This window comes from Crocuta crocuta, unplaced genomic scaffold (genome assembly GCF_008692635.1).
Source record: "Crocuta crocuta isolate KB4526 unplaced genomic scaffold, BGI_CrCroc_1.0 scaffold271, whole genome shotgun sequence".
Taxonomy (NCBI): Eukaryota; Metazoa; Chordata; class Mammalia; order Carnivora; family Hyaenidae; genus Crocuta; species Crocuta crocuta.
This window is the reverse complement of record NW_027527824.1, coordinates 2,944,429-2,969,878: the sequence shown is the minus strand read 5'-3', so window position 1 is coordinate 2,969,878 and position 25,450 is coordinate 2,944,429. Positions and strand designations below refer to the sequence as shown.

The following is a 25,450-nucleotide window of genomic DNA, read 5'->3' as shown; positions in this document are numbered from 1 at the left end:
GGGTAAATTGGCACAGGCTATTTAGGGTAAATGTACATAACCTTTGATCCAGTTATGATCATGATCATGATCCATGATCAAAGATACATGTCCAAGGATGTTTACTGCAGCAGCATCATAAACAGAAAATACACACCATGTAGCAGGGCAGAAACAATAATTCAAGGGTAATGGAAGGAATGGTGTTATGAAAAAGCAATGAGCAGGAAAATATGTATCCTATGCTCCCATTCATGTGATAACAGTGGAGATGGAATACACACATGCATGTGCATGCATACACGCATGCACACACACATAGATGGGTGCTTGTATATGCATAGAAGATTTCTGGAAGATTGGACTACAATTTGTTACCAGAGGTTGCTTTTCTGTTGCACTTTTACATGTATCTACCACATGTAGGTGCTATCTTTTAAATTGAATGTTTTTAAAACTATAGTAGATAGTGGTTTTGGACACATAAATTATACATCTGTTAAAGTCCATAGAACTGTGCACCAACAAGTCTCTTTTTACCATTTAATAATTTAAAATTGTGGGTGGTGTTGTTTTTTTTTTTTAATTTTTGAGAGAGAGGAGAGAGAAAGGCAGAGAGAAAAAGAAAGAATCCTAAGCAGGCTCCATGCTCAGCTTGGAGCCCAATGCAGGCTCAATCCCACAACCCTGGGATCATGACTTGAGCCGAAATCAGGAGTTGGATCCTCAACCAACTGAGCCACCCAGGTGCCCCCTTATTATTAGATATTTAAAAAATAAAATGTGACCTGAATATATACTATATATGGTATAGAGAAGTTCTGATATAATAGTACTTATGCTTTTCATATACATTGATTAAAATAATAGCCTCTATAAAACTTTTAAGCAAACTTATCTTTAATGATTGGCTAACATTGAATACATACGTGCTCAGTACTGTTCCAGGCACGCAGACTCACATAATTCCTCCCACTGAGCCATGAAGTAGGTGCTATAAGTATCTGCATTTTACAGGTAAGGAGCTGGAGCCCAGAGAGGCTATGTGACTGACTCCAGTCTCGTACAGCTGGCTCCAGAGTCACACTCCTCACCAGGACCCTAACTGCCTTCCGTAACAGCATCCACATGCATTTGAAAACTGTAGAACAGGGGCACCTGGGTGGCTCAGTCGGTTAAGCATCAGACTTGGGCTCAGGTCATGATCTCACGGTCCATGAGTTCAAACCCTGCATCAGACTGTGCTGACAGCTCAGAGCCTGGAGTCTGCTTCAGATTCTGTGTCTCCCTCTCTCTCACTGCCCCTCCCTGACTTGCACTGTCTCTCTCTCTCAAAAATAAATAAACATTAAAAAATGTTTGAAAACTGTAGAACATAGCTGATACACCTATGTACGTGCACACATAGCACACACTTGCCTCCTCAGAAATCTGGAGCCCCAGAGGCCCACTGCTTGTGCACTACTGGCTTAGAAAAGATTCTGTGGAAGTTCCAGGATGAAGACAGGTTGCCATTGGGATAAGAGGGGAAGCTTTGCCAATAAGAGGGGGCTCCACCGAGGGTTAGAAGAGTAGGGGGTTTGGGTAGGCCAAGCAGATGAGGAGGGCATGCATAAGGAAGCCCAGTGTGAGCGAGGATCTAAAAGCAGGCATAAGTGCCAGGTGCCCCAGGGAGCCAGGAGGGGTGCCTGACTGAAGTCGAGATACATGTTGGGAGCTGAGGCTAAAATAACAGGTTCCAGTGCACCTCAAAAAACAAGGCTGAGCAGGAGACAAAGATTCTGTGAGGAAACTCCAGTAACCTCATCTGCTCTGTGGTCTGTGATGTAAGCAGTAAGGAGTCAGGTGAAGGCTTTTCAGAAGCAGAGGGGGTCATAGTGAGGACAGGATGGCAAAACTCACTCCCGGTCAGGCCTCTGCCTCCCCGAGTGGGTAAGCGGTGGCCAGAAGGAAACCTTGAGTACAGTCCTTGTGAGCGTGCGAGGCCTGACATGCGCCTTCTCTTCCAGCCGTCACCTGTCCTCCCAACAGCCATTACGAGAGCTGCGTGAGCGTCTGCCAGCCACGCTGCGCGGCCATCCGCCTCAAGAGCGACTGCAACCACTACTGTGTGGAGGGCTGCCAGTGTGACACCGGCTACGTCCTCAATGGCAAGAGCTGCATCCTGCCCCACAGCTGTGGCTGCTACTCAGATGGCAAATACTACGAGGTAGGCAGCCCAGCCCTGCCCGGCCCTCCTTGCCCTTGCCCGCTGTCAGATTTCTCTCCGACTCCCAGTTGACTGGTGTCCCCACTTCATTATGAGGAGATGGTGCTTATCTGCGGGGACAGGGCAGAGAGGTTAAGGAGGGGTCAGGTAAGGCTCTTGCTCACGGAGTATCTGGTGAGGAAATGCCCATTTGGGCCTTACTCACCTTCCGTCCTCTGTCCTTGGCATCAGCAAGGCCTCCTGCACTCTCCCCACCTTGCCTTTCTCTAGGCTCTTCTGATTTCCTCTCTTGTAAATCTTAGTTTGAAAGCTTCTGACACAGCTATAGTTTGGAAATATGGTGGCTATGAATCTGACATTTGTAGCTGTCTTGGCTAAGGACATTTTTAACTGGAAAATATGGCACTTGAGGCCAAGAGGAATGGCCTTTCTTCTTCGGGCTATTGATGCTCCATGAAAGCGTGTGAAGGCTACCTTCTCCTCGTGTGCCATTCGTCACTCAGTACCATCTCTGGAAAGTTCTGTCTGGGCTGCTTAATACTGTGCCCTCCCCTCCTTCTTGCCTCTCCTCCCCTCTCCGTGGGGGCTTCAGCATAGAGCTGATGAAGATGCCCTTTGTAGATGCCGCTCAGTAAAACATTATATGATAGATCACTGGATCTCTTCCTTTTTGTAGTTTCTAATCCTTCTTTATGTGCCATGATACAAAGCTAGAAAAGGCCCTTCCTGGGGAAAGTATTTAGTCTGTGGTTCTGCCTCAAGCCCAGTCTCTTTAAACGACATGAAGATCTTATACTGGTGAGTTGCCAGGGAACAAGTCAAGTATCGAGTATCTGCTATTTGGAGATCACGGTGCTGCTGAGAAAGAGAAAGCATGTTCCCTACCTTAAGGATCTTAAAAGTCTTTTAAGGAGAGAGAAATATGCACTTTAAAGGAAAAGAGACGCTTGGGTGGCTCAGTCGGTTGAGCATCTGACTCTTGATTTCAAGTCAGGTCATGAAGGGTCCTGGGATCAAGCTCTGCCTCAGGCTCTGCACTGACCATGGAGCCTACTTATGATTCTCTCTCTCCCTCTTGCTCCTTCCCCCTGCTTTCTCTCTCTCTTTCTAAAAAGAAAATAATTTTTTTTAAAAAAAGAAAATGAGAACAGTTACAAAATAATGTATCAACAAGTGAAAAATAATACCCTACAGAACTAATCCATTTTAAATGAAAAAGAATCACAGCATTAGAAAAAAGTCTAATTGAAATGTCTGGATTGGAAATAAATTAGGCAAAAAACAGAGAAAGGCTCCCTTTTTGTAAAAATGCGTTGACTTGTTCAAGAACAACCAAGCTGAGAGTAAATAAAAGAGAAGTCACGTGGAAGGGACTTTGTTTCGTGTTCAGTGGGAAATCTGTTTCAGTGTTCTAGTAGAAAGACAGAAGTGGAATAGAAGATTAGAATGAATCAAAGAAGACTTCTTGGGAGGGGTGGGTTTAGAAATACCGATTATTCTCAAAAATAAATAAACATTGAAAAAAAGAAATACCAATTATTTGAAAGGAAAAGACAAAACAGGTGAGAAAAAAAATAACAGAATATTCATTTTCCTCACAGTCTCAGAGGAGAGGTAACCAAGCTCAAGGCTGAAAAAGCACTTTTGAAATCTCGGCTCCCACGTCCAGAGACTTACTGAAATGTTTCCATCCACCAGGGTCACCCTCAGCAGGGATCCCAAGGGTCTGTGGCATGATGGAATGGGACCTGGGTTTGAGCCTCATGGAACCACCCCCTGGTGGTGTGACATGAGCAAACTATGTCATTTCCCTCAGCTTCAGGTGCTCTATCTGATGTGGCTAATAATACCAGCTCACTAGGCTGTTGTATAAATCATCACCACATGCCTCACCTAGTGCTGGCACCTATTCATTCAGTAATTGGTAGCTGCTATTGTTTTTGTTGTTTTTATTCCTTGAGTAGCATTTTGTAAATAAAAAAAATCCAGGCGTGTTAATGAAATGATGCATATGAAAGCCCTTGGAACTCTTCAGAAGGGCAGGTACAGCTCCCAGCAGCTATTAGTGCTATAAACATAATCTGATTTTCATCAGACAGTCAGTGGGTTTTGACAACTGCTTATATCTGGGAAGCAGCAAACTCAGAGAACAAATAACCCACATCTACTTGCCCCAATTCAAACAAGCTTGGGGGCTTGTTTATACAACAAATTTCTCGGGAAGTAAAGGGAGAAAGGACACACCTAGCCATTAGCATGTAGAGTAATCACCCAGCTGTCATTGCCAGGTTTAATTAAGGTAAAGAAAGCCACGCTGGGCCCAGTGACTTCACTGGGGAGCTAGCTTTGTGATCAAGTTCTCCTGTGGGATGAGTTCTTTACCCTTTATCATCTCCACATATGCCAGCTTATTTTTCTCTTTCCACCCATGTAATGTCTGTCTTCTTATCAGAAAGAGGCCAGACTAGCCACTCAATTATTCTGCAAATCTGATAAGAGAAATGAAGTCAATTTGCAAGGCTGCTGGCACCCAGAATATTTTACAGGTCTAGGAGAAGGAAAGACTTGGTTCCGGGAACTTCTTCACTTTGAGAATGAGAGAATCGGCCGTGGCATCTTGAAGTGCATAGCACCGATGAAACTCGTCCTGGAAGATCCTGCTGTTTACCTTTGAATCTGAGTCTTATCTGTATGCGATAGCCAGGATTTTGATAAGTCTGCAGATAAAGCAAAGAGTGGTGACCAGACAGGAGCAGAGGCTTTCTTGTGCCATTAAAACAGCTCCTCTGGATAGCACTGCTCTGTTCCAGTAAACTGAGTCCGTGCCTACATCTGGATGATGCAGTCTGCCTGTTGAGATCATGCCCCACCTGGACAATCATGGCCAATTTCCAACAGAACTCCTTGGAGTTCTCAGGCTAGAACAAGTGCAAGTTCAAGAGCTCAAACTCCAAGTAGAATTGGGTCTACAGATTATTGCTTGTTTGAGGAAGAATAGGAAATAATAATAGCCACCACCATGGAGGATATACATTGTTAGAGGTATTTTCTATAAGTATATATTTTCTCGCCTTCTCAAATGAGAATGAGGGACTCTTCTCCAGGAATAACAGCGGCTACTGTTTATTGAGTGCTTACTCTTTGCCAGGAAACATGCTTTATGCGTCTTATTTAATTTAATCTTTACAGCTACCTGGCAAGACTTTATTATAATCTCCAATTTAGAGCTTAGCAAACAGACACTCTGGGAGGTTGGTGACGCTCCTCAAGGTGGCCCCTGTAGGGTGGCAGGGCTGGGATGGAAACCCAGAACCCCCGTTCTCTACATCTCTCACTGTGGGGGGCATGTAGGAATGGGGGTACTTGCAACAGAAGTAAATTAGAAGTAGGCAGGTATCAGGGGTGCCTGGGCTACTCAGTCGGTTAAGCGACCAACTTTGGCTCAGGTCACGATCTCATAGCTCCTGAGTTCCAGCCCCACATTTGGCTCTATGGTGACAGCTCAGAGCCTGGAGACTGCTTCGAATTCTGTGTCTCCCTCTCTCTCTGCCCCTTCCCTGCTCATGCTCTGTCTCTCATAGGTGAATAAATGTTTTAAAAAAATTTTAAGTAGATAGGTATCAGGAAAAAGTTTGGAATGGTGAGTTCAGTGAAATGTTGAAATGGTTCATCCTAGGAATTGGCTATAACTTTCTTTTAACCCATTTAAGATATGAAGGGCCAGTTTTATCATTCTTGTGCAAATTTAAATTTCATCCTCAAAGTGGAGCCGGTACTTGCTGGGATCATTTTCTACCAAATATTTTTCCTCTTCACCTACTTCCCCGAACAGCTGCATGTTCCCAGGTTGGCTGTGATTAGTTCTACAATCCAGCCGTAAAGATTCCTAGTTCTTGATTGAAACTAATAAAGACTAAATTGCATATTGTCTGGTATCTGACTTCCGTGGAACTGATGTCCTATTTGCTAGCTCCCTGTTGCGAATTCCAGCCCCATTAGAGGTAGGCTTGCCCCGCCCACAAGAGGGTCCGGATGGAGAGGCCTTGGGGCCCCCAACTTCGCCCACTGCCGGGATTTTAACGCCCCGCTCGGCGCCTCTCTTCCAGCCCAAGCAGCTATTCTGGAACAGCGACTGCACGCGGCGCTGCCGCTGCTTCCGGCGCAACCTCATCCAGTGCGACCCGCGCCAGTGCAAGTCGGACGAGGAGTGCGCCCTGCGCAACGGGGTGCGCGGCTGCTTCAGCACCAAGACCTCCTACTGCCTGGCGGCCGGAGGCGGAGTCTTCCGCACCTTCGATGGCGCCTTCCTGCGCTTCCCCGCCAACTGCGCCTTCGTGCTCTCCACCATCTGCCAGAAGCTGCCCGACATCTCCTTCCAGCTCATCATCAACTTCGACAAGTGGTCGGCGCCCAACCTCACGGTCATCTCGCCCGTCTACTTCTACATTAACGAAGAGCAGATTCTCATCAACGACCGCAACACCGTCAAGGTGACGAGCCTGTCGTTGCTCCTTGAGAACAGTTCCCGGGGAACCAGGGCGTGGCTAAGGGACCTTCTGGTTTTCCCAGATAACCACGTTTGGGGATGACGGGGTGTTGCTCCCTGGGTTCCTTACACAGATGGCCAGATTTTAAGGAATGGTAGAAAGATTCTGCAGGCATAAGAAATGGCCCTGGTCTAGCCCTTCGCTGACCATTCCGAGGGCCTGGCAGAAAATGTTCAGTTTCAGGGCAGTAATGACAGCATGGGTGCTAATAGAGTCCCTGGTGATAAAATGGTAGATAAATCTGCCCCTGCTCTGGATTAATTTCCAAAACAACATCTCGTTTGTTTTCAAGAGCCTTTAAAAGTGTTCTTGGCTCAGCTCAGCTGTACCAAGGCAAGCTCTTTTAACTCTGCTATCCTTTCTATAAGGCAAGAGAGGCGAGCATTTTCCTGTAAAACTGCCTGGCTAAAAACCTGATCGAGCACCCCCCTCTATCAGAGGGCTCTGTGATGACATAGCAAAATGAAAGGAAATGGGAGACTGGGTATGTGGATTTCTCTGAGCCTGGCTGGCTGGTTTCTGGTGAACTTTAGACTTGCATGTAAACAAAGGTGAATTTCCAACCCATCAGGCTTCCGTATCAGTTGGCTCCCCTCCCATTTCAGAAATACTCTGATCTGATGAACAGAGCTGTCGTTGACAGTGACCCCCCAGCCTCTCAGCTGAACCAGGCTGCTCACAAGCAGGCAGACCTGAAAGAGGGAGCCAGTCTCCAGTGCTGTGATTCCAGCCGAGACGGGACAGGTGGAGAGCCAGGACACACACGGTTAACGTTTTTCAGAATTGAGTGCTATTGTGTATATTCTGCTCTCTGCCGTTGGCTCAGATAATCATGCTTTGGGTGTATCTTTATTTGAAGAGTCATCGAATAGCTTGGTGTCCAGCATTAGATAAAAGACTGGCAGTATTTTGCAAGCCTACAAGGAAGAGTCTGGATTTTAATAGTGGTTTTGAACATCAGTGAACGCTGCAACTGTTTTTGACACTCCCAATTCCTCTTGCAAATTGGCCCACATAGACACAACTGCGTTGCTCCCGAATACGGGAGCTAGAAAGGGAAAGTGACCACCTGAGAGAGTAAAACTGACATTATTGCTGAATAAAATACTCCAAGCTGGCCAAAATTGTAAAGAATCATATTTTCGAAACAGGCTTCTGTTTTGCTTTTTTTTTTTTTTTAAAGAAACAAAAGTTACTAATAACTTCCGGGGGCGAACTCAATTGATTTTGTACAGGAAAAGCATATTATGTTCTGTCCTAAGGGCTAAGAAAAGAAACTGTTAGAAAGTGGGAAAATGATGAATGCAGAAAATATTGTGCCTATGGGACCTTTTGGGGTGGAGGGGGGAACCTCCAGTCTGGACATTAGACAAAAGAAAATAATAAACAATGTTCCCCAAATTCATTTTAACCATGTTAGACACTCCTTAGCACAGGACTGGGATTTCGTTTTAGTAATTGGTTTATGCTGGGGAAAGTTTTATACAAAATCCGGCCATTTGTAGGGAACTATACTTTTCTAATGTTTTTTCATCTTTCTTCCTCCATATTTTGCCTCTTTGGGAGGAACTGTGGGCAGTAAGATAAGCAAATGCCCTTACACTCTAGGGTACTGGTCAGCAAACTACAGAATTCGACCAAATCCACTTGCTGCCTATTGTTTTTTTAAGTAAAGCTTTATTAGAACACAGCCTCATTCATTTAATTATCTATCCTCTATGGCTGTTTTCATGCCATGATGGCAGAGTTGAAAAGCAGTAGAAATGATATAGCCCACAAAGCCTAAAACATCTGTAGTGGCTCTTTACTGTAACAGTTTGTCAACCCCTGATGTAAAGGTAATTTACTTTTCTTCCCCCCAATAGGTGAATGGCACACAGGTGAATGTTCCATTTATAACCGGGCTGGCAACCAAAATCTACAGCAGTGAGGGGTTCCTGGTGATTGACACCAGCCCCGACATCCAGATCTACTACAATGGTTTCAACGTCATAAAAATCAGCATCAGTGAGAGACTGCAGAACAAAGTCTGTGGCCTCTGTGGCAACTTCAATGGAGACCTGACCGACGATTATGTGACCTTGCGGGGGAAGCCAGTGGTGAGCAGCGTGGTGCTGGCCCAGAGCTGGAAAACCAATGGCATGCAGAAGAGGTGAGGGTTCCAGCTGCTGGACTCAGTGGCGCAAATCCTCCCGCGTCCATGACAGCTGCTGATGAGGGATGCACTTTCCATAGCAACCCCTCTTCCCTGCTGCAGAGGGCTGACCCCCAGATCATCGGAGTTTCCAGGAGACACAGAGGCACCTCAGAGGCCTCAGTAATTTCTTGAATGGCAGAGGAAGGGATTGGGCTCGGATGATATGATTCTGAATGGTCATGGCATCCATCCCCTGGCCAAAGTGAAGACAGTGCCCAGGATTAGAACACTGAGGCCTTGGCCAGCACCCACCTGTTGAGAATTGGGAGAAGGACTGCCTACACCCTTGCTCCCCAGGGCTAGGGTCTCATTGTGTACCTGTGACTCTCACTAGAAGGCTTGATTGAGGTAGTATAGCTAGAGGTTGGTGGAGGTCAGGAAAGCCTTTGTAAAAACAGAAGTCACCAAGGTTATTATGAGACCCCTCTCTCGCTAGCGGAGACAGAATGAGCTGCACAAGCTATTCCAAAGGTTTTTAATTCAGGTCACCTCTGAGCTGCTGCATTATGTTAATTCATTTCTGGATCTATAGATAATGCTCCTTTTTCATGGTATTTCTTTCCTTGTATAATGGCTCAATCTCTTATACTTCAACCTACCGAACATCAGCTAAATACCATGATGGGGAAATGATGCAGGTGTAAACTTAATACTATCTCATAAATTAGACTACCCTGAATGATGGGGCCCAGAGCTGGGAGAAAACCTAGGCGATACCTAGTCCAATCTCCTCCCTTTCTAGGTGAAATGGAAGCTAGAGCAGAATTTGTTATGTGAGGGGCTGCATAAGTGGCAAAGTCTAAAATCTTCTCCTGAAGAACTATGAATCTGTCTGAGTTCCTCCCTCCCTCCTGTCCGTCCGTCCGTCCTTCCTTCCTTCCTTCCTTCCTTCCTCCTTCTTCCTTTATAAACTATTTCACCTGGATCCAAATTTTCTTGCAAAGGTTTTGCTTTTGGTCTCTGCTAGTTATACTGGAAGTAGTTCTACCAACTATCATTATTATTGTTGGTTAATAATAATAGTAACTCTCATTCTTATTATGGTTGTAAGTGGTTATTTTATCAATACCTGTTCAGGGATATTGTATCGGTTATACAAGAGGTTAACAGTTGTATGAATATCTGCCTTTCGTCTGACACTTTGACCACCCACCTACTATTTTAGTTTACCCCCACTTCCAGTGATATCAACAACAGAAACTCCTGGAGCACCTGGGTGGCTCAGTCGGTTAAGTGTCTGACTTTGGCTCAGGTCATGATCACACAGTCTGTGAGTTTGAGCCCAGCATCAGGCTCTGTGCTGACAGCTCAGAGCCTGGAGCCTGCTTCAGATTCTGTGTCTCCCTCTCTCTCTATCCCTCCCCTCTCCCCCAAAAAAGTAGAAACTACTGTGTTGCTTTCCGAGATGGAGAGACTGAGACCAGTCCTACTTGGCTTATATAAGATTACATGGCCAAGTAGTGTTGGAATCCTCATACTTGACTCACTTCTGGGGTAGCAGAAGAGGTAACAGGTAGGGTCTTCCCCTCCACTGGGGATCTCAGGCGGCGGTTTTGGTGTCACGCTATCTGACCAGACTTGTCGCCCCCAGCTGTAACGAGCTGCAGTTCTCACAGTATGCGGCCATGTGCGACAACGTGCAGATCCAGATGATGCAGGGCGACGGCTACTGCCTGAAACTCACGGACATGAAGGGCTTCTTCCAGCCGTGCTATGGGCTTCTCGACCCCCTCCCCTTCTACGAGTCCTGCTACCTGGACGGCTGCTACAACCACAAGAAGTTCCAGCTGTGCGGCTCCCTGGCTGCCTACGGGGAGTCCTGTCGCTCCTTCGGGATCCTCAGCACTGAGTGGATTGAGAAGGAGAATTGCTGTAAGAGAATTATTTTATTCCTGCGGATTCTTTTCTGTTAAAAGCACAGCTTTGCTGGCAACACTGCTGGCTCTCGGGCTGGCTGGTCGGCCTCCACCTTTAGCCACAGCCCTCATCCCCAGGGATGGGAGGTTGAGAGCTATCCCCAGAGATTCTACAGGGGGCATTTCAGGGAAGACTCACGTGCCTGTGGTTCCTTGTCCAGTTCTGGAATGTGGGACAGCGGCATGGGCAGATGAGGTTCTGTGGGTTGGAGGAGCACCAGTTTAGTGACTTATGAGGTAGAGGCATAAAGTACGGCATCCTGATTGATGTCAGACCTCAAATTCAGCTCTTTGCTGGCTCCTTTACTGTAGGTCAGAGCCTAGCTCAGAAAGGGAAGGTGTGTGGTGAGTGGCGAGCTGAGTTGGCATTGAGCTGACTCTTCCTGCCTGGCTTGAAAGGAAGCTGTGGCTGGATTTATAAGAGGATTGTACATATATTAAATTAGGTGGTAAAAATGATCTATATAGTTTTTAATGTTTATTTATGTTTGAGAGAGAGGGTATATGTGGGAGGGGCAGAGAGAGAGAGAGAAAGGATCCCAAGCAGGCTCTGTGCTAAGAGCACAGAGACAGACCGATGTGGGGCTCAAATCCACAAACCATGAGACCATGGCCTAAACCTAAGTCAGACACTTCATCGACTGAGCCCCCCAGATGCCCCAAAATAAAGATCTTTAGATTCTTGTATTTTTTCTGTAGTAAGAAAACTATTTTGAGATTTATGTCCCAATATACTATTTGTCCATTTTCTTACTGTTAATCAAACAGATGGAGCAAATGTGTATATAAATTTGTCTTATACATATCTGTGTCCATACACATAAGTGGTCACCTGTCCCATTAATGCAGCATGCTATTGTGGCCAACAGAATGTGTGCATGTTCCTGGATGCACACCACCAACCCGGTGTGCATACAGGTCCCACCGTGAAAACTGGCACGTTGCAAGTTGCACGTTGAAATGCATGCATTTCAGTAAATTTGCAGATGACGCCTGATCCAGTGTAGGGTTGTGCTTAATTCAGAACCTAAACACAACATAGTGGCTCCAAATGTGCATCCAATGATTTCAGAAACTCTTAAAAAGCAAATTACTAGCCTCTGTTGGAAACAAACATAAATCTTTTGGATAACTTTGATATTTTGCCCTGTTGTGTTAATAAGCAATACTTTGAGTTTAAAATGAACTGTTTGGAAACTTTAAAACCTTCCCTCTGTATAAGGGCATGTCTTATTTGCCAGCTGGCATAAGGACCATCGTATTCATAGGCTGTAAGCTCCACTCTTTCTATATTATTCTCTTGGGTTGTTTGCAAGTTGTGTTAATTGCCCATAATACTCGTTGACTGGCTGCTGTGGGCTTAGCACTGTGTAGGTCCACGGATTGGTCACATGAAAGGATCTTTATAAAAGGAAGCCATTAAAAAAGGAACGTATTTAAATTATGCTGGTGGCTCTCCTTTAGTTATCTTTCCGGGAATTAAGACAGAGTGAGGCTAAGCCATTAGCCAAGGTGCAGAGCAACTGGGTCAGGGAGAGGCATCTGAGACACACAGGGGTTTGTTTTGCTTCATTTTTAAATTCTTGAGGCTAACTTGGCGCACGCTGGGATTGAACAGTTGTTTCTCTAAGCACTCGCCCTCCCATGCCATGATGAATAGGAGGATTCCTCCATCTGACAGGGGGAGAGATTCTTTAAATAAAGAAATGCGCATCTAAAAGAAGACATTCTCAATTAGTGTTTCTCAAACCGAAGATCTGGCGATCTTGCAGGTGGTCTGTGGACTCATCTGCTACGGAAATAATTATTTATAATATGACGATGATGGTACACCACAGACATTTGTTTTTTCCTTACAGTTTTACTGTTGTTGGCAAAATACTACAATTAATCTAAGTCATTGCCGGCGAGTTATATGTAGGTTTTTGGTGTGTCTGTTTTTATAAAATTAAGTACATACATGTTTATGGGAAAAGGAGACCATGAATCAGAACAGACTAGGATGTCCTATTTGAAGGACCTCTCTGGAACTTTACTGGCCCTAACATTTTCATTCTTGACAGATATTTATTGAACACCCAACTACCAGGCGTCTGGGTGCCGGGAGTATGGAGATAAATGATTGGACCCAACTCTGTATAAGTATAAAGATACAAATGCGTGTAATGGTAGAACAATGTAGTAAGCACATTAATCGTGCTGGATCTTGGCAGTTGACGTGTCTCTGCCCTCCATCCTCACCGCTTACCTTCCAGTGTGCAGACCTTGGGCAAGTTTCAGCTGTGAAATGAGGGCTACCATACTTAGCTTGCAAAGCACACGTGAAGGTTGAAGGAGATAATGCAACCAAAGCAGGAAGCCCAGTGCCGAGCCCGGAGCAGGGGCCCCACCACCAGCTCTTGTCATCATTTTCTGGAAGGTGGCTCTGTCTGTTAATTCCCAGCTGCCCTCCGACCACCAACAATTCCATGCAAATGGCAAGTCCACAGAACAGCCTTGCGCTAGCAAGCGTGGGTGTGAAAAGCAAGTTGTGCGTGTTTTTGTTTGTTTTCCTTTTTAGCAGGAGTGGTTGAAGATCCCTGTGTCGGGGCAGACTGTCCCAACCGGACCTGTGAGCTGGAAAACGGAGGAGAGCTGTGTGGCTGCATCGAGCCGCCCCCCTATGGAAACAGTGAGTGACACCTGCCACCTCCCCATCTAGACAGACCCCACCCGGGAGGTCTGGTGGCCCCGGAGTAGGGCTCCTGGGGTGGAGCCCATGCGTCCTGCACTAGTTAGGGACCCACATAACGAAGCTTTCACAAACATTGGAGCAGAGCAAGGAAGCAATCTGACATCTTCAAAGTAGGCTAATGTTCATCTCCTCCTGGCTACATCTTTTTCTTCAATAAATTATAACACCTAAATTTGTACATGAATAGAATCAGCCACTTCCATCTGAGGCCATGTTCAACATCACAGAGATCCAAATTGATCTTTCAGACTCGCGGGGAAGTAGAGTTGTTTGATGAAAACACGTAAGCCGCAGAGCAAGAGTGTCAGGTGCTTTAAAGGCAGATTAATTGGTTCTGAATAAACAAGTGCAGTGTCTGAAGCCAACAGCACATAATGAGGACCCCGCATCCTGCTCCTAACCACAGCCCTGCGGCTGTGGCCATGTCCCCGCCCAGGCGCACCCGTGATGTTGGCCTGAACGGGGGGCTGCTTTGCACCCGCAGCTCCTTGCCCTTGTCTGAACCAAGTAACTCAGGAGGCCCATGCTCAATGTAACATCACCACTGCCTGGAAGACTTCATAGGAGGGTGCTGTTCAAGGGCTTCACCTGAGCAGATAGAATGTTTCCCTGTTTCTATAGTGCTCATTAGCCTGTGTTTATGTACTCAGAGAAAATGTCAATTGGTGCATTAAAAAGCAAGAGCTCCCGGCACTTATCTGGGAGCCTGGGAATCCGCAGGGGCCTTGGAATGGGCTGCCCAGTGCTGCTCCCACCTGGGGGTGCGCTTGGGAGCCACAGTCCACCTTGACCTCACCCAAAAGTAGCTCCCGCCAAAGTGGGGCAAAGCCTGAGTTTGTGAAGAAAAGACAGAACACACTCTATTAGTGTTTCCATCTTTAAAAAAAATAAAAGCTTAACAATGCCCCAGTTTTTGCTTTGAATGAATGCCTACCCTCATTTGGTTGGATCAAAGCTTAATTAGAAATGCCCCAGCATTTGTGTAAAGATCATTAGCTGCTTCTAAAGGAAAAGGTAATGTGACGCCTCCCCCCAACCCTGGAGCACGAGCAGCTCCCACTGACTGGCCTTTCGTAATAACTGTTCCCCACAGACTCACATGACATTATTGATGCAGAGGTGACGTGCAAGGCGGCCCAGATGGAAGTGTCCATATCTAAGTGCAAACTCTTCCAGCTCGGCTTTGAGAGAGAGGGCGTGAGGATCAATGACAGACGGTGCTCCTACATCGAGGGGGAAGACTTTATCTCCTTTCAGATCAACAACACCAAAGGGAACTGTGGCAACATTGTACAGGTGAGAAACCAGGGCTGGAAAGAACATTTGGCCGAGGTGGTGACAGCTCTGGGTGTTTGCACATGGCTTGTCCTTAAAGCTAACCTCAGGGTGGTCTACTTAAAAAAAAAATCCTCCCTGGAAAACAACATATGGCATATATAAAATGAAAGACATCAAGGAGAATAGGAGCACCTGGGTGGCCCAGTCAGTTAAGCATCCATTCTTGGTTTCAGCTCAAGGCATGATATTTTGGTTTATGAGTTCGAGCCCCACATCGGGCTCTGTGCTCACAGTATGAAGCCTGCTTGGGATTCTCTCTCTCTGCCCCTTCTCTCTCTCTCTCTCTCTCTCTGCCCCTCTTCTGCTCATGCATGTTCTCTTTCTCTCTCTCTCTCTCTCAAAATAAATGAATAAATGTTAAAAAAAAAAAAGACATCAAGGAGAATAATTGTCTGGTGCTACATAGTTCATTGAACTGAAAGATCATGATACACGTCAGGCTCCTGTCCTTGATTTGCACTGTCTGCTGTCGTCCTTTGCCCAGCATGTTGACAAATTTTTGTTACTTTGCCCCTACTTCTCTTGTTCTTCTGGGTAAATACAGCTGGGTTCAGCTGTTTTGGGGGGGGTAGCAAGAATGTCCCACACATCCTTTAACAGTTGGCTGCAGAAATACAGAAAGATCCTACCTTTCAGTGTCAGGTTATCCAATTTATATGCTGGCAAACCATCTTGATTCTCTTCCTCCCGTTCCTTCCTGCTGTCTTTTTAAAAATATATATGGGGCGCCTGGGTGGCTTAGTCGGTTAAGCGTCTGACTTTTGCTTAGGTCATGATCTCATGGTTCGTGGGTTTGAGCCCCACATCGGGCTCTGTGCTGACTGCCAGCTCAGAGCCTGGAGCCTGTTTCAGTCCATGACTCCCTCTCTCTCTGACCCTCCCCTGCTCACGCTGTCTCTCTCTCTCCTAGAAATATATATATATATAAAACTGCATCCATTAACACCGTATCGGGGAGTAAAAGGAGTGAGCAGATGAAACCTGCATTTGTTTCTTTCGGTACTTGTGGGAAGGTCCAGTAGAAGATCTGGTGGAGGAGAGATTTTGAATTCGGACTTGAAAAAGATTTATATTACCCTGGGGTAGCAATACTTCATGCTGTCTCCAGCTTGCGTTCCCACGGATAACTGGAGTTGGTTGTAATTAGAATTCAGGGTACATGAAGGTACCCTCCACGGACACTCAAGGTTATCAGACTGAAGGGTGCTATTGACATCTGTTGCAACATTTTTTGTTGTTATTGTTGTTGTTAGTAAATGCTGAAGCTAGCTTGATACTGACTTATACCAGCCTCTGGGTTATGTATAGAATGAAGCCATTTCACTACTTTTGGGGCTGTGAATTTGAAATGCAAGTCACATACAAACTCCCACATTTAATGATTTCTGACCTTCCTTTGCTCTGCAGTCCAATGGCACTCATATCATGTATAAAAACACAATCTGGATCGAAAGTGCCAACAACACTGGCAACATTATCACTAGGGACCGGACAATCAGTGTGGAATTTTCGTGTGCCTATGAGCTGGATATCAAGATCTCTCTAGATTCTGTTGTGAAGCCTATGCTAAGGTAAAGAATCTCATGGGCTGTGCACATTGCTTTGTCTTTTCCTTGACAGGTAAGGTTAGCATAATCAAAATTGCTAGCATTTGTCTTGGAAGCGCTAGGGAAGAAATAGTTCCTCCTTTCTGCACCTAAATGCCTTGGACCAACACCGTGCAATAGAACTTTCTACAATGATGGAAATGTACTATATCCGTGCTATCCAATAAGATAGCTGCATATGGAAATTGAGCAGTTGAAATGCGGCCAGAGGTGCTGAGGAATTAAATTTTTAATTTAATTTAATTTTAATTGCCACATGTGGCTTGCGGGTACCATTTTGGACTCAGACTTTTCTATCATCTGCTTTGCCTTCCCTCTGCATTTTCTGCTTGGAACTGGTAGTGACTGGATAAATAGGATGGGCTGGGGTTCCTCACTGCATGATTGTTTCCCTTCTAGTGTCATTAACCTCACAGTTCCGACCCAAGAAGGCAGCTTCATCACCAAGATGGCACTCTACAAAAATGCCTCCTACAAACACCCTTACCGCCAGGGTGAGGTGGTGTTGACAACTCGGGACGTGCTGTATGTTGGGGTCTTCGTGGTTGGTGCCGACTCCACACATTTGATCCTGACTCTGAACAAATGCTATGCCACCCCGTCCCGTGACAGCAATGACAAACTCCGATACTTCATCATCGAAGGGGGGTGAGTGGACTCCTATCAGAGGACAGTCCCAGAGCCTTGAGTGTAATGTTAGCCAGTACCAGTCTTTAGAGAAGAGAATGGGAATGAATATTGGCATGGTGAGTCCATGAACTTTAAGTCTCCAAACAAACTTGTGAGGTAGACACTGTGAGCCTCACTTTACAGATGAGCAGGCTGAGGCTTAGGGGGACCAAGCCACTTGCTTCAGGTCACACAGCAACCTTGTGATAGGCCCCCAAGTCCTGCAGGAGTCACTACAACATGCTTTCTTCTCACTGTGATCAGAGAAGGGATTCTGTCTTGCCTACTTTGAATTGTAGTTCGAGAGAAATGCGGATCACCTGCAAGTGGAAGAATGCCATACCTACAGGTTGGTGAAAAGGACATCTATCAGAATTTAAAAAGAGCTAGTATAGTAGAATAGATGAAACAGAAGCACAGAGTAAACTAGAATAGTTTATAAAATCAATGACTTTTTCTTTATTCACCGCTATGTGCCCAGCACCTACTGAGTCCCTGATACATAGTAGTTATACCACAAAATTTACTGAATGAATGAAGAATAAGAAGAAAAGACTATAGACCAATAATAATTATTTTTCTTTTTTATTTATTTATTAAAATTTTAAAAAATGTTTATTTTTGAGAGACAGCACAAGTAGGGGAGGGGCAGAGAGAAAGGGGGAGACACAGAATCTGAAGCAGGCTCCAGGCTCTGCAGGGCTCGAACCCACCAACCATGAGATCATGACCTGAGCCGAAGTTGGACACTTAACCAACTGAGTCATCCAGGTGCCCCTATTTTTCTTTTTATAAAACACATACGGGTAATGTCAAGCGATGATAATTCTGGCTGGTTATGAAAAACAGACAAAGGCAGACTAACAGAAGAAGCCTACAAATTTATTAAATACAAATTTTCTGGGACATCGAAAGCTTCCTTGAGGAAATGGGAATCTCAAGAAGTGGTTGAACCTAAGTATGTTATGCTAGGTTAGATGAAGAGCAGACTGTCGTGGATAAGTAAGAGAGGTCAAAGGGTATGAGGTCGGTATGATAATGGAAGAAAATTAGCAAAGCCTGTTAGGATTCTCCTTGCTGTCCCTCTGTCTTTGGAGATAAGGGTTTTCCTTTCCTTCTGGTGTAGGAACAGTATCTCTCACATGAGGACTTTGTGACCTGTTTCAGGGGCAAAGATTCAGGGAAAGGTCAGAGTGACCTTTCTGCTTCTGCTTTTCTCAAACTCCCTCACCTTAAATGTTAAATATGCCAGGGCACCACCTTAGCGGGGGAGCATTCCAGAATCCTGTCTCCAGCCTGGACCAGTGCCTACCCTGGGGTGGTTAGGGAGCATTACGGATACTGTAATTAGCTTTAAGGTTGAAAAGGAATAGTTTCCCAAAAGAAGGTGAGGTTCTGGGCAAACCTTCAATATCCACTATTTTTGCAGATGAAACAGAATCAGAGATGTTAGGTACAAAGCTCACCCAAGGCCACTCAACTAACCAGGGACAGAAGAAGAACAATCCTCCCACGTATTGGGACACACCACCATCCTAAGTGGCCAGACGGGGCTTGTGACAGAGGTCACTGAGGGATTTGTCTTCCTGAGCTGGTTCTTAGCCTCCTCCGAGGCAAAGGGAGGAGGGACTTGGTGACTACTGGGTAGCTCACAGACCCACCATAGTCCTTTCCCAAAGGGAAAGAGCTCAAATCTGAGCCCCTGTACATTTGCAAGCTGGGATGTAGGGTCTGTGCCTCCTTTGAAGGACACAGTGGTGTTTGGCAGTTTCATTATTTTAGTTTTTTAAAGTATTTTATTTATTTTGAGACAGAGAGTGTGCATAGGGAGGAGCAGAGAGAGAAGAGGAGAGAGAGAGAATCTCAAGTAGGCTCTGCACCAACAGTGCAGGGCTCAACACAGAGCTGGAACTCATGAACTATGAGATCATGATCTGCGCCAAAATCCAACGCTTGACCTACTTAGCCACCCAGGTGCCCCGGTGTTTGGCAGTTTTAAAATAGTGTTTAATAGACTTGACCTAGAGAGGAGAGCGAGTGAGTGAGTGAGCATGTTCGTAAATCTCAGCCTCCCCCAGGGTCTGAACAAAAGGCCTTCAGATGAAATGGCTATTTGATTTCATCATAGGAGGGAATTTAAATCTTGAGTCCTTTGACCTTTCTTGGAGGAATGTGATTATTGTTTTCCCAGTGAACTCACCTGGGTGAAAGCATGAGCAGCAAAATGGGTTCATTTTAGTATTTTGGGGCGACCTAGTGTTCCTCCATGGCTCTGTAAGGACAGTAATGGTACCACCATCTCCCAGTGATTCAGGAGACCCAACATGCAGGTCACTGCTCTTTCCTCTGTGCACCTGGACAGAGGAAAGGACAGGTGCTCCTCTGATCATGGACAAAGGATTCTAGTGCTTGGCTTGTGTGCTAACACCAAGGCAGGCATCCACATGGCCTGTCCCTGCCTCCCCAGAGCTGTTCCTTCTGCTCCGTGTGTTTCTGGTACCCAGATATCAAGTCATCTCTCTGGGAGGCAGTGGTCTGGCCAAGAGGGAAGGCCTGTGTGAAGATTGGAGTGCTGTGAACATTTTAGAAATTTTGAACCCATTTAGATTATTGAAATGAAAAAGAGTGACAAGGAAAAGTATGGCAAGTAAGTTTTCATTTCAAGGCATTTAAGAGATTATTGCCTTGAAGGCTAATTACAAAGCCTAATAGGTGTGGGGGTGCTGAAGGATAACTTCAGTTTTTCGTTTTCCTTATCACTGAGCTACTGAATCCTGTGGGTTCAGGGAAAGAACGAATTTAAAAAAAAGGCGTCACCCTTTTTATCTTTGTCATTTTTAGATAACTTCTTGCTTGGCTCCTATAGGCCAACCTTAGCGATGGCGGCACATTCATTCACTCATTCATTCATTTACAGAGATGTTTAGATACTTCCTATGTGCCCTCTAGTGTGTTAGAGAGAGACGCAGTGAGGATTACAACCTGATTTTTGGGCTCCAGGAATCCAGGAAAAGCCACCTGTTCCTATGTGGTCAGGGCGGTACAAGGGGTTATTTGTAGAGAAGGGGGAGCTATAGACTGGTGTTGGGGAAAGAGTGGTAGAATGCATGGGAAGACGTCCAGATTGGGGAGGCTTCATGTGGAAGGACCATGGGGCCTAGGAGGCTATGATGCATTTGGGGAACTCTAAGGAGTGGAGGCAGGTGTGTGCCTGAGGGAGGCTGGTGGCTCAATACCACAAGGGTTGGAGGCAGAGGGAGAGAAGAGGTAGTCACCTGCAGCAAAAGGAGTCTTAGGTCATCCTGGACCGCTCTTCCTTCTTCTCCAGCTCCCACCTAGTTTAATATGTAGGAAGATGTCCCAAGAGGGTTTTGATCAGGGGCCCCTCCACAGATTGATAATTAACCAGAGAAAGTACAGCTGTAGTGAGGACTGATCATGTGCATGTTGAGTTCATATCGGTAAAGCATGACACTGTGAGGGGCAGAATGAGAAACTGAGGTATAGAGAAGTTGGGGGGCAGTTCCTCAGGTCATTTTGCTTTTATGCACTTAGGATACTAGATTGAGGTGTTATTCAATGCTTTTAAAACAAACTGTGAAAATAGATGGAAGTGGTAGTAAATGAGACACCCACAGAGTCCAGAGGTCACTCTCAAAGGCAGAGATGTTTTTACCTATTATGATGGTTTCATATGAAATAGAAGCAAATGTGTGAAGCAAAGATTCCACTTTCTTCTGAACAGGTGTCAGAACCTTAAAGATAACACCATTGGCATCGAGGAGAATGGTGTCTCCCTAACCTGTCGCTTTCACGTCACCGTCTTCAAGTTCATTGGGGATTATGATGAAGTACATCTTCACTGTGCAGTGTCACTGTGTGATTCAGAAAAGTACTCCTGTAAAATAGTAAGTGAGAGCATGAAAATGAATTGGCCCGGCCCTATTTCTCACTGCCTCCCTTTTCCCAACATGCGGATTGTGAACACCAGGATCTGTGTGGCTCCTGAGAGTTCTTTGGGATTCACAGCACCTGGACGTGGCTAAATTGGAATCATCCCCAGATGCTCAGGCATGGCTCATCTTTGGGGAGACAATAAGAGAGAGGATGTGGTAGAGTGATATCCATTTCCTCTTCTTCTCTGTCTCTGAAATCTCAGTCAGTCATGAGCATAGCCCATGAGCTATGAGTCCATGAGCACTTAGCTCAGGGTTTCTCAGACCTCAGCATTATTGCCCTTTGAGACCAAATCATTCTTTGTCATAGGTGCTGTTCTGGGCACTACTGTAGGGTGTTCAGCAGCGCCCCTGGCCTCTGCCCACTAGATACAAATCGCACCTCTTCCCCTGCTGTCACACCCCAAAAATGCCTACCAACCTTGCCAAACATCCCCTGGAGGAGGGAGGGGCAAACCTGGCCCCATTTGAGAACCACCAGACCAGAGACTCAAAGAGTCAGGCCACCTGAACCTGATGGGAACAGTCGGACCCAGCTCCACTGTCCTGTAGAGGCAAACCCCTGGATACTTCAGCCAGATGTTCTTCAGACAGTGACTTCCCTGCCACTCATCCGGGTCCACAATGGCCGATGGCTCTGGAGAGGTTGCTGGAGGTGCTGCTAGGAGGAAGTGACAAGCCAATCATCTCTCCCATGCCAGGCTTACACCCCTGCCAAGTATGGGTGTCCCTAAGATTTTATAGCAGTGGTATCAGCTCCCTAACCTTTAATATTCCAGCTTCATGCTTGTCCGATGTTTGCAGCATCATGCCGTGAATTATGGTTAGAGCTACTTACAGATGCTGCCGCATCCCCCGATGTGATACAACAATCCTGGTTCCTGGGAAGGGAGCGGCTTTGAATCTAATTCTTGTGCAAGGACTATATTTAATTCTGCTCAACATAAAGCCCGGAGTCCCAGTGGGCTCCATGATCAAGAATGCATTGGTTCTAATTAATCCGAGCAGCGATAGTGCTCGAGGCTGGGACCACTGCGTCTTTCAGAGGTAGAAACATGGCAAAGAATAAGTTATCAGCTTAATTGTGTACAATTTTCCCTCTGGTGTTCTGTCTTTCAGAATTGCCCACAAAATTCCAGGATTGCTACAGATTATACCAAAGAGCGTAAAGAACAGATCATTTCAGTGGGACCTATTAGGAGAAAAAGTATGTATGTCCCCCCCAAACACATTATGCATTATTAAAACAATGGGATTTGAAGGCTTGGACTAACTCTTGGGTGTGTGTCAACTACAGTGTGAGTCTGGTGGATGAGGAAGTGGAGGACACCAGGTGGAGAGGACAACTCACTTCCATAACGAAGTCTTCTCATTGACTCTTAAAATGCCCACAACAACTTGGGGCTCTTCATCTTCCTCTCCTCTGTTTAAAGTCTCACCCTGAAATAGGAGTTGAAGATTTGACCTGTCTGAAGTTGATGTGACCAGCTGCTCTTTTTTTAGGACTGGACTGGTGTGAGGACAATGGAGGGTGTGAGCAGATTTGCACGAGCCGGGTAGATGGGCCTCTGTGTAGCTGTGTGACGGGAACCCTTCAGGAGGATGGCAAGAGCTGCCGAGGTAAATGTAACCACCTGTTCAAGGCAGGTGGTGGGGAGCACTGGGAGCTCTTTCCCTGAGTAGGAGACATTCATATGTGACCTCCACTCAGTCAGCAACTGGCCTAAATCCCAGAAGTTAAGATGGAAAGATGGAGAAAGTGCCAAGGAATAGTAACGCCATCTAGGATATATACATATATTTTTGACCTTTGGGTCCTGTTCTTTCATCTAAAAGATGAAGGTGATTAAAAAAAAAAGATATCCAACTATTGAAGGACCAAATATTGATGTTAAATCAAGGTCACCAAGTCTACCTGGGCTGTGTCTGGGACTGGGATCCAAGATCCAACAAGCAAGATTTCTTGTGGTCACCTTAGCCCATGGTTTCCCTGAGTCTAGCAGGATTCTTCTAGAGGTTAAGTTAATTCTGCCTCTTTCCTGCCTCAGTCAATACCATTTGGATAAAGCGAGTTCTTGGCCATAACGAAAGTGGTTTCATTTCTTTGGTTGAGTACCAGAACGATTTCTGATTCCTGTCAAACAGGTATTTTTCTTCACAGGACTTACTATGTTCCTCTCTGTTCACAGCACCTAATTCTTCCATTGAACTTCAAGTTTGGATGCTGCTTCTCATCATGACCCAGATTTTACTATGGCATTTTGTCTATAAATCAGGCACGACCTCATAATTAACTCAAGGTTGCTATGTAACGTACTGTAATTTACTTACTTCAACCCCCACTCCCCGTAAGGTAAAAGGTGTGCACCCTTAAGTCAAAACCTATTTGAAAGTGTCCAGCAATTCTCAAAGTGCTACCACTTGCCTCAAATAGTCCGAGTCCCAGAAATGAGTGACATTCCAAACTCCACTTACAAAGCCCACAGCAGGGCCTCTAAGAGCTAGTTGTGGAAAAAGCTTGTGTCTTGCCTGAAATTTCCAAACAGTTGTCACTAGAAACTTTGGTTCACTTGAAAAACCAGTACAGGGAAAAAAAAAAATCTTGGTTGGTTGAAGAAGTCTGACCAGAAATCTAACCAGAGAAATCTGTCAAGCCAGTGCCATTTCTGGATCTTGGTTATTCAGAGAAAGGGCCTGTTGGAACAATACTGGGAAGCAATGACCGGAAGGTTTGAGTCTCTCTAAGGAATCTTTCGAAGGTTTGGAAGTGTCTGACCTATGATACGTACATGTTGCTCACTTCTGTCTATGATGAGCTCCTCCTTCCCTCCCCCCACCCCGGTGTCCCTCAACCTTGCCATGGCTGCCTGGGAGATTGTTTGCAGACCTGGGGAACCCCACTCCCTATCCCAAACCCAGACCCTTCTCTCTTACAAATCAACCAAATAATTTTTAATGTGTTTTACACTTAAATAAACTTTGTGTTCACATATTCTCGTTACTTGGTGACTGAAAGAATTCTTGCTGATATTGGGCTTTCTGTGCCAAATAGCGTGCTCTGATTCCACGAATCAGCAGCGGTTGGACCAGGTAGATACTTCTAGCCAGAGCTTTCATGGGTTTTTGTTATATGGCTGTTCGTGTGGACTTACAGAGCATCAGCAGGACGTTACTGGTCGGTGTGGAAGAGAAGCAGGGAGCATCCGCTCTTGTACATGGTACACAAACTCGCATTTGCTGTAATTAACTGTAAAACGGGGGGCCTGCTAAATATATCCCTAGGCTGCCTCTCTGTTTGAGGTTAAAAACAAAGCAAAACCCACTTCAAGTTTATTTTGAAGTTGTTTTGGATTGAAGCTGATGGTATTTTTGTATTCTTCTGGGAGCTCTGAAAAGCGGAGCATAAATCCTAGCGTCCTTGACCGTGGGTGTGGATATGATTAGTGCCTTGGATGCACCAGGCAACTGTCACTGGGTTGAGGAAACTGGGGTGTAGACGCAGTCTGTGCTGAGGTGCTTTGATCTCCCAGCCCTCTGGGAGGGTCAACAAATTCGAGCTTGTCTTGCCAGTGACACATGCCATGTAGCTGAGAGGACAACTGGTATGGCCGGGGCAAATGTGCATCCGCTTCGACTTGGAGTTCTTGAGGTCTTCCAGGAAAATGCTGAGCATTGAGGTAGGTTAAGGGACCCAGCCGCTTAGTGCAAATGAGACACAATGTGCTTCCTCACCAAGAGAGAAACTGATGTTATGTGCGTGTTCTGTCTTCACATGAAAAACTATGTCATTTACACAGTTGAAGGTTTAGGGGTTCACAATCAGATCCTGAGTTGAACACAAGAATGTCTTGTTTTATTCTTTTTTTTTTTTTTTAAATAGTTTATTGTCAAATTGGTTTCCATATAACACCCAGTGCTCATCCCCACAAGGGCCCTCCTCCATGCCCACCTCTCCCCTCCTCCCCCCCACACCCATCAGCCCTCAGTTTGTTATCAGCATTCAAGAGTCTCTCATGGTTTGCCTCTCTCCCCCTCCCCCAATATTTCCCCCCTTCTTCTCCCCCACGGTCCTCCATTAAGTTCCTCCTAATCCTCCTATACGTGTAAACGTATGGTTTCTGTCCTTCTCTGCCTGACTTATTTCACTCAGCATAACACCCTCAGGGTCCATCCATGTTGCTACACATGGCCAGATTTCATTTTTTCTCATTGCCATGTAGTATTCCATCGTATAGATAAACCACATCTTCTTGATCCATTCGTCCGTTGATGGACACTTAGGCTCTTTCCATGTTTTG

The 25,450-nt window shown here is 45.6% G+C and overlaps 1 protein-coding gene across 1 annotated transcript in view; it reads left to right on the top strand.

Moving 5' to 3' along the window:
- TECTA (tectorin alpha) overlaps window positions 1–23,676 on the top strand; it is a 70,608-nt gene extending 46,932 nt beyond the window's left edge. The window contains exons 12-23 of the mRNA XM_077776680.1: window positions 1,989–2,188; window positions 6,295–6,678; window positions 8,601–8,887; window positions 10,509–10,804; window positions 13,409–13,519; window positions 14,676–14,878; window positions 16,328–16,491; window positions 16,927–17,175; window positions 20,942–21,104; window positions 22,272–22,359; window positions 22,656–22,772; window positions 23,342–23,676. Of these exons, the coding sequence (XP_077632806.1) occupies window positions 1,989–2,188; window positions 6,295–6,678; window positions 8,601–8,887; window positions 10,509–10,804; window positions 13,409–13,519; window positions 14,676–14,878; window positions 16,328–16,491; window positions 16,927–17,175; window positions 20,942–21,104; window positions 22,272–22,359; window positions 22,656–22,772; window positions 23,342–23,442 (2,363 nt within the window). The 3' untranslated portion in view covers window positions 23,443–23,676. The remainder of the gene's footprint in view (window positions 1–1,988; window positions 2,189–6,294; window positions 6,679–8,600; window positions 8,888–10,508; window positions 10,805–13,408; window positions 13,520–14,675; window positions 14,879–16,327; window positions 16,492–16,926; window positions 17,176–20,941; window positions 21,105–22,271; window positions 22,360–22,655; window positions 22,773–23,341) is intronic.
- Window positions 23,677–25,450: the final 1,774 nt, after the last annotated feature.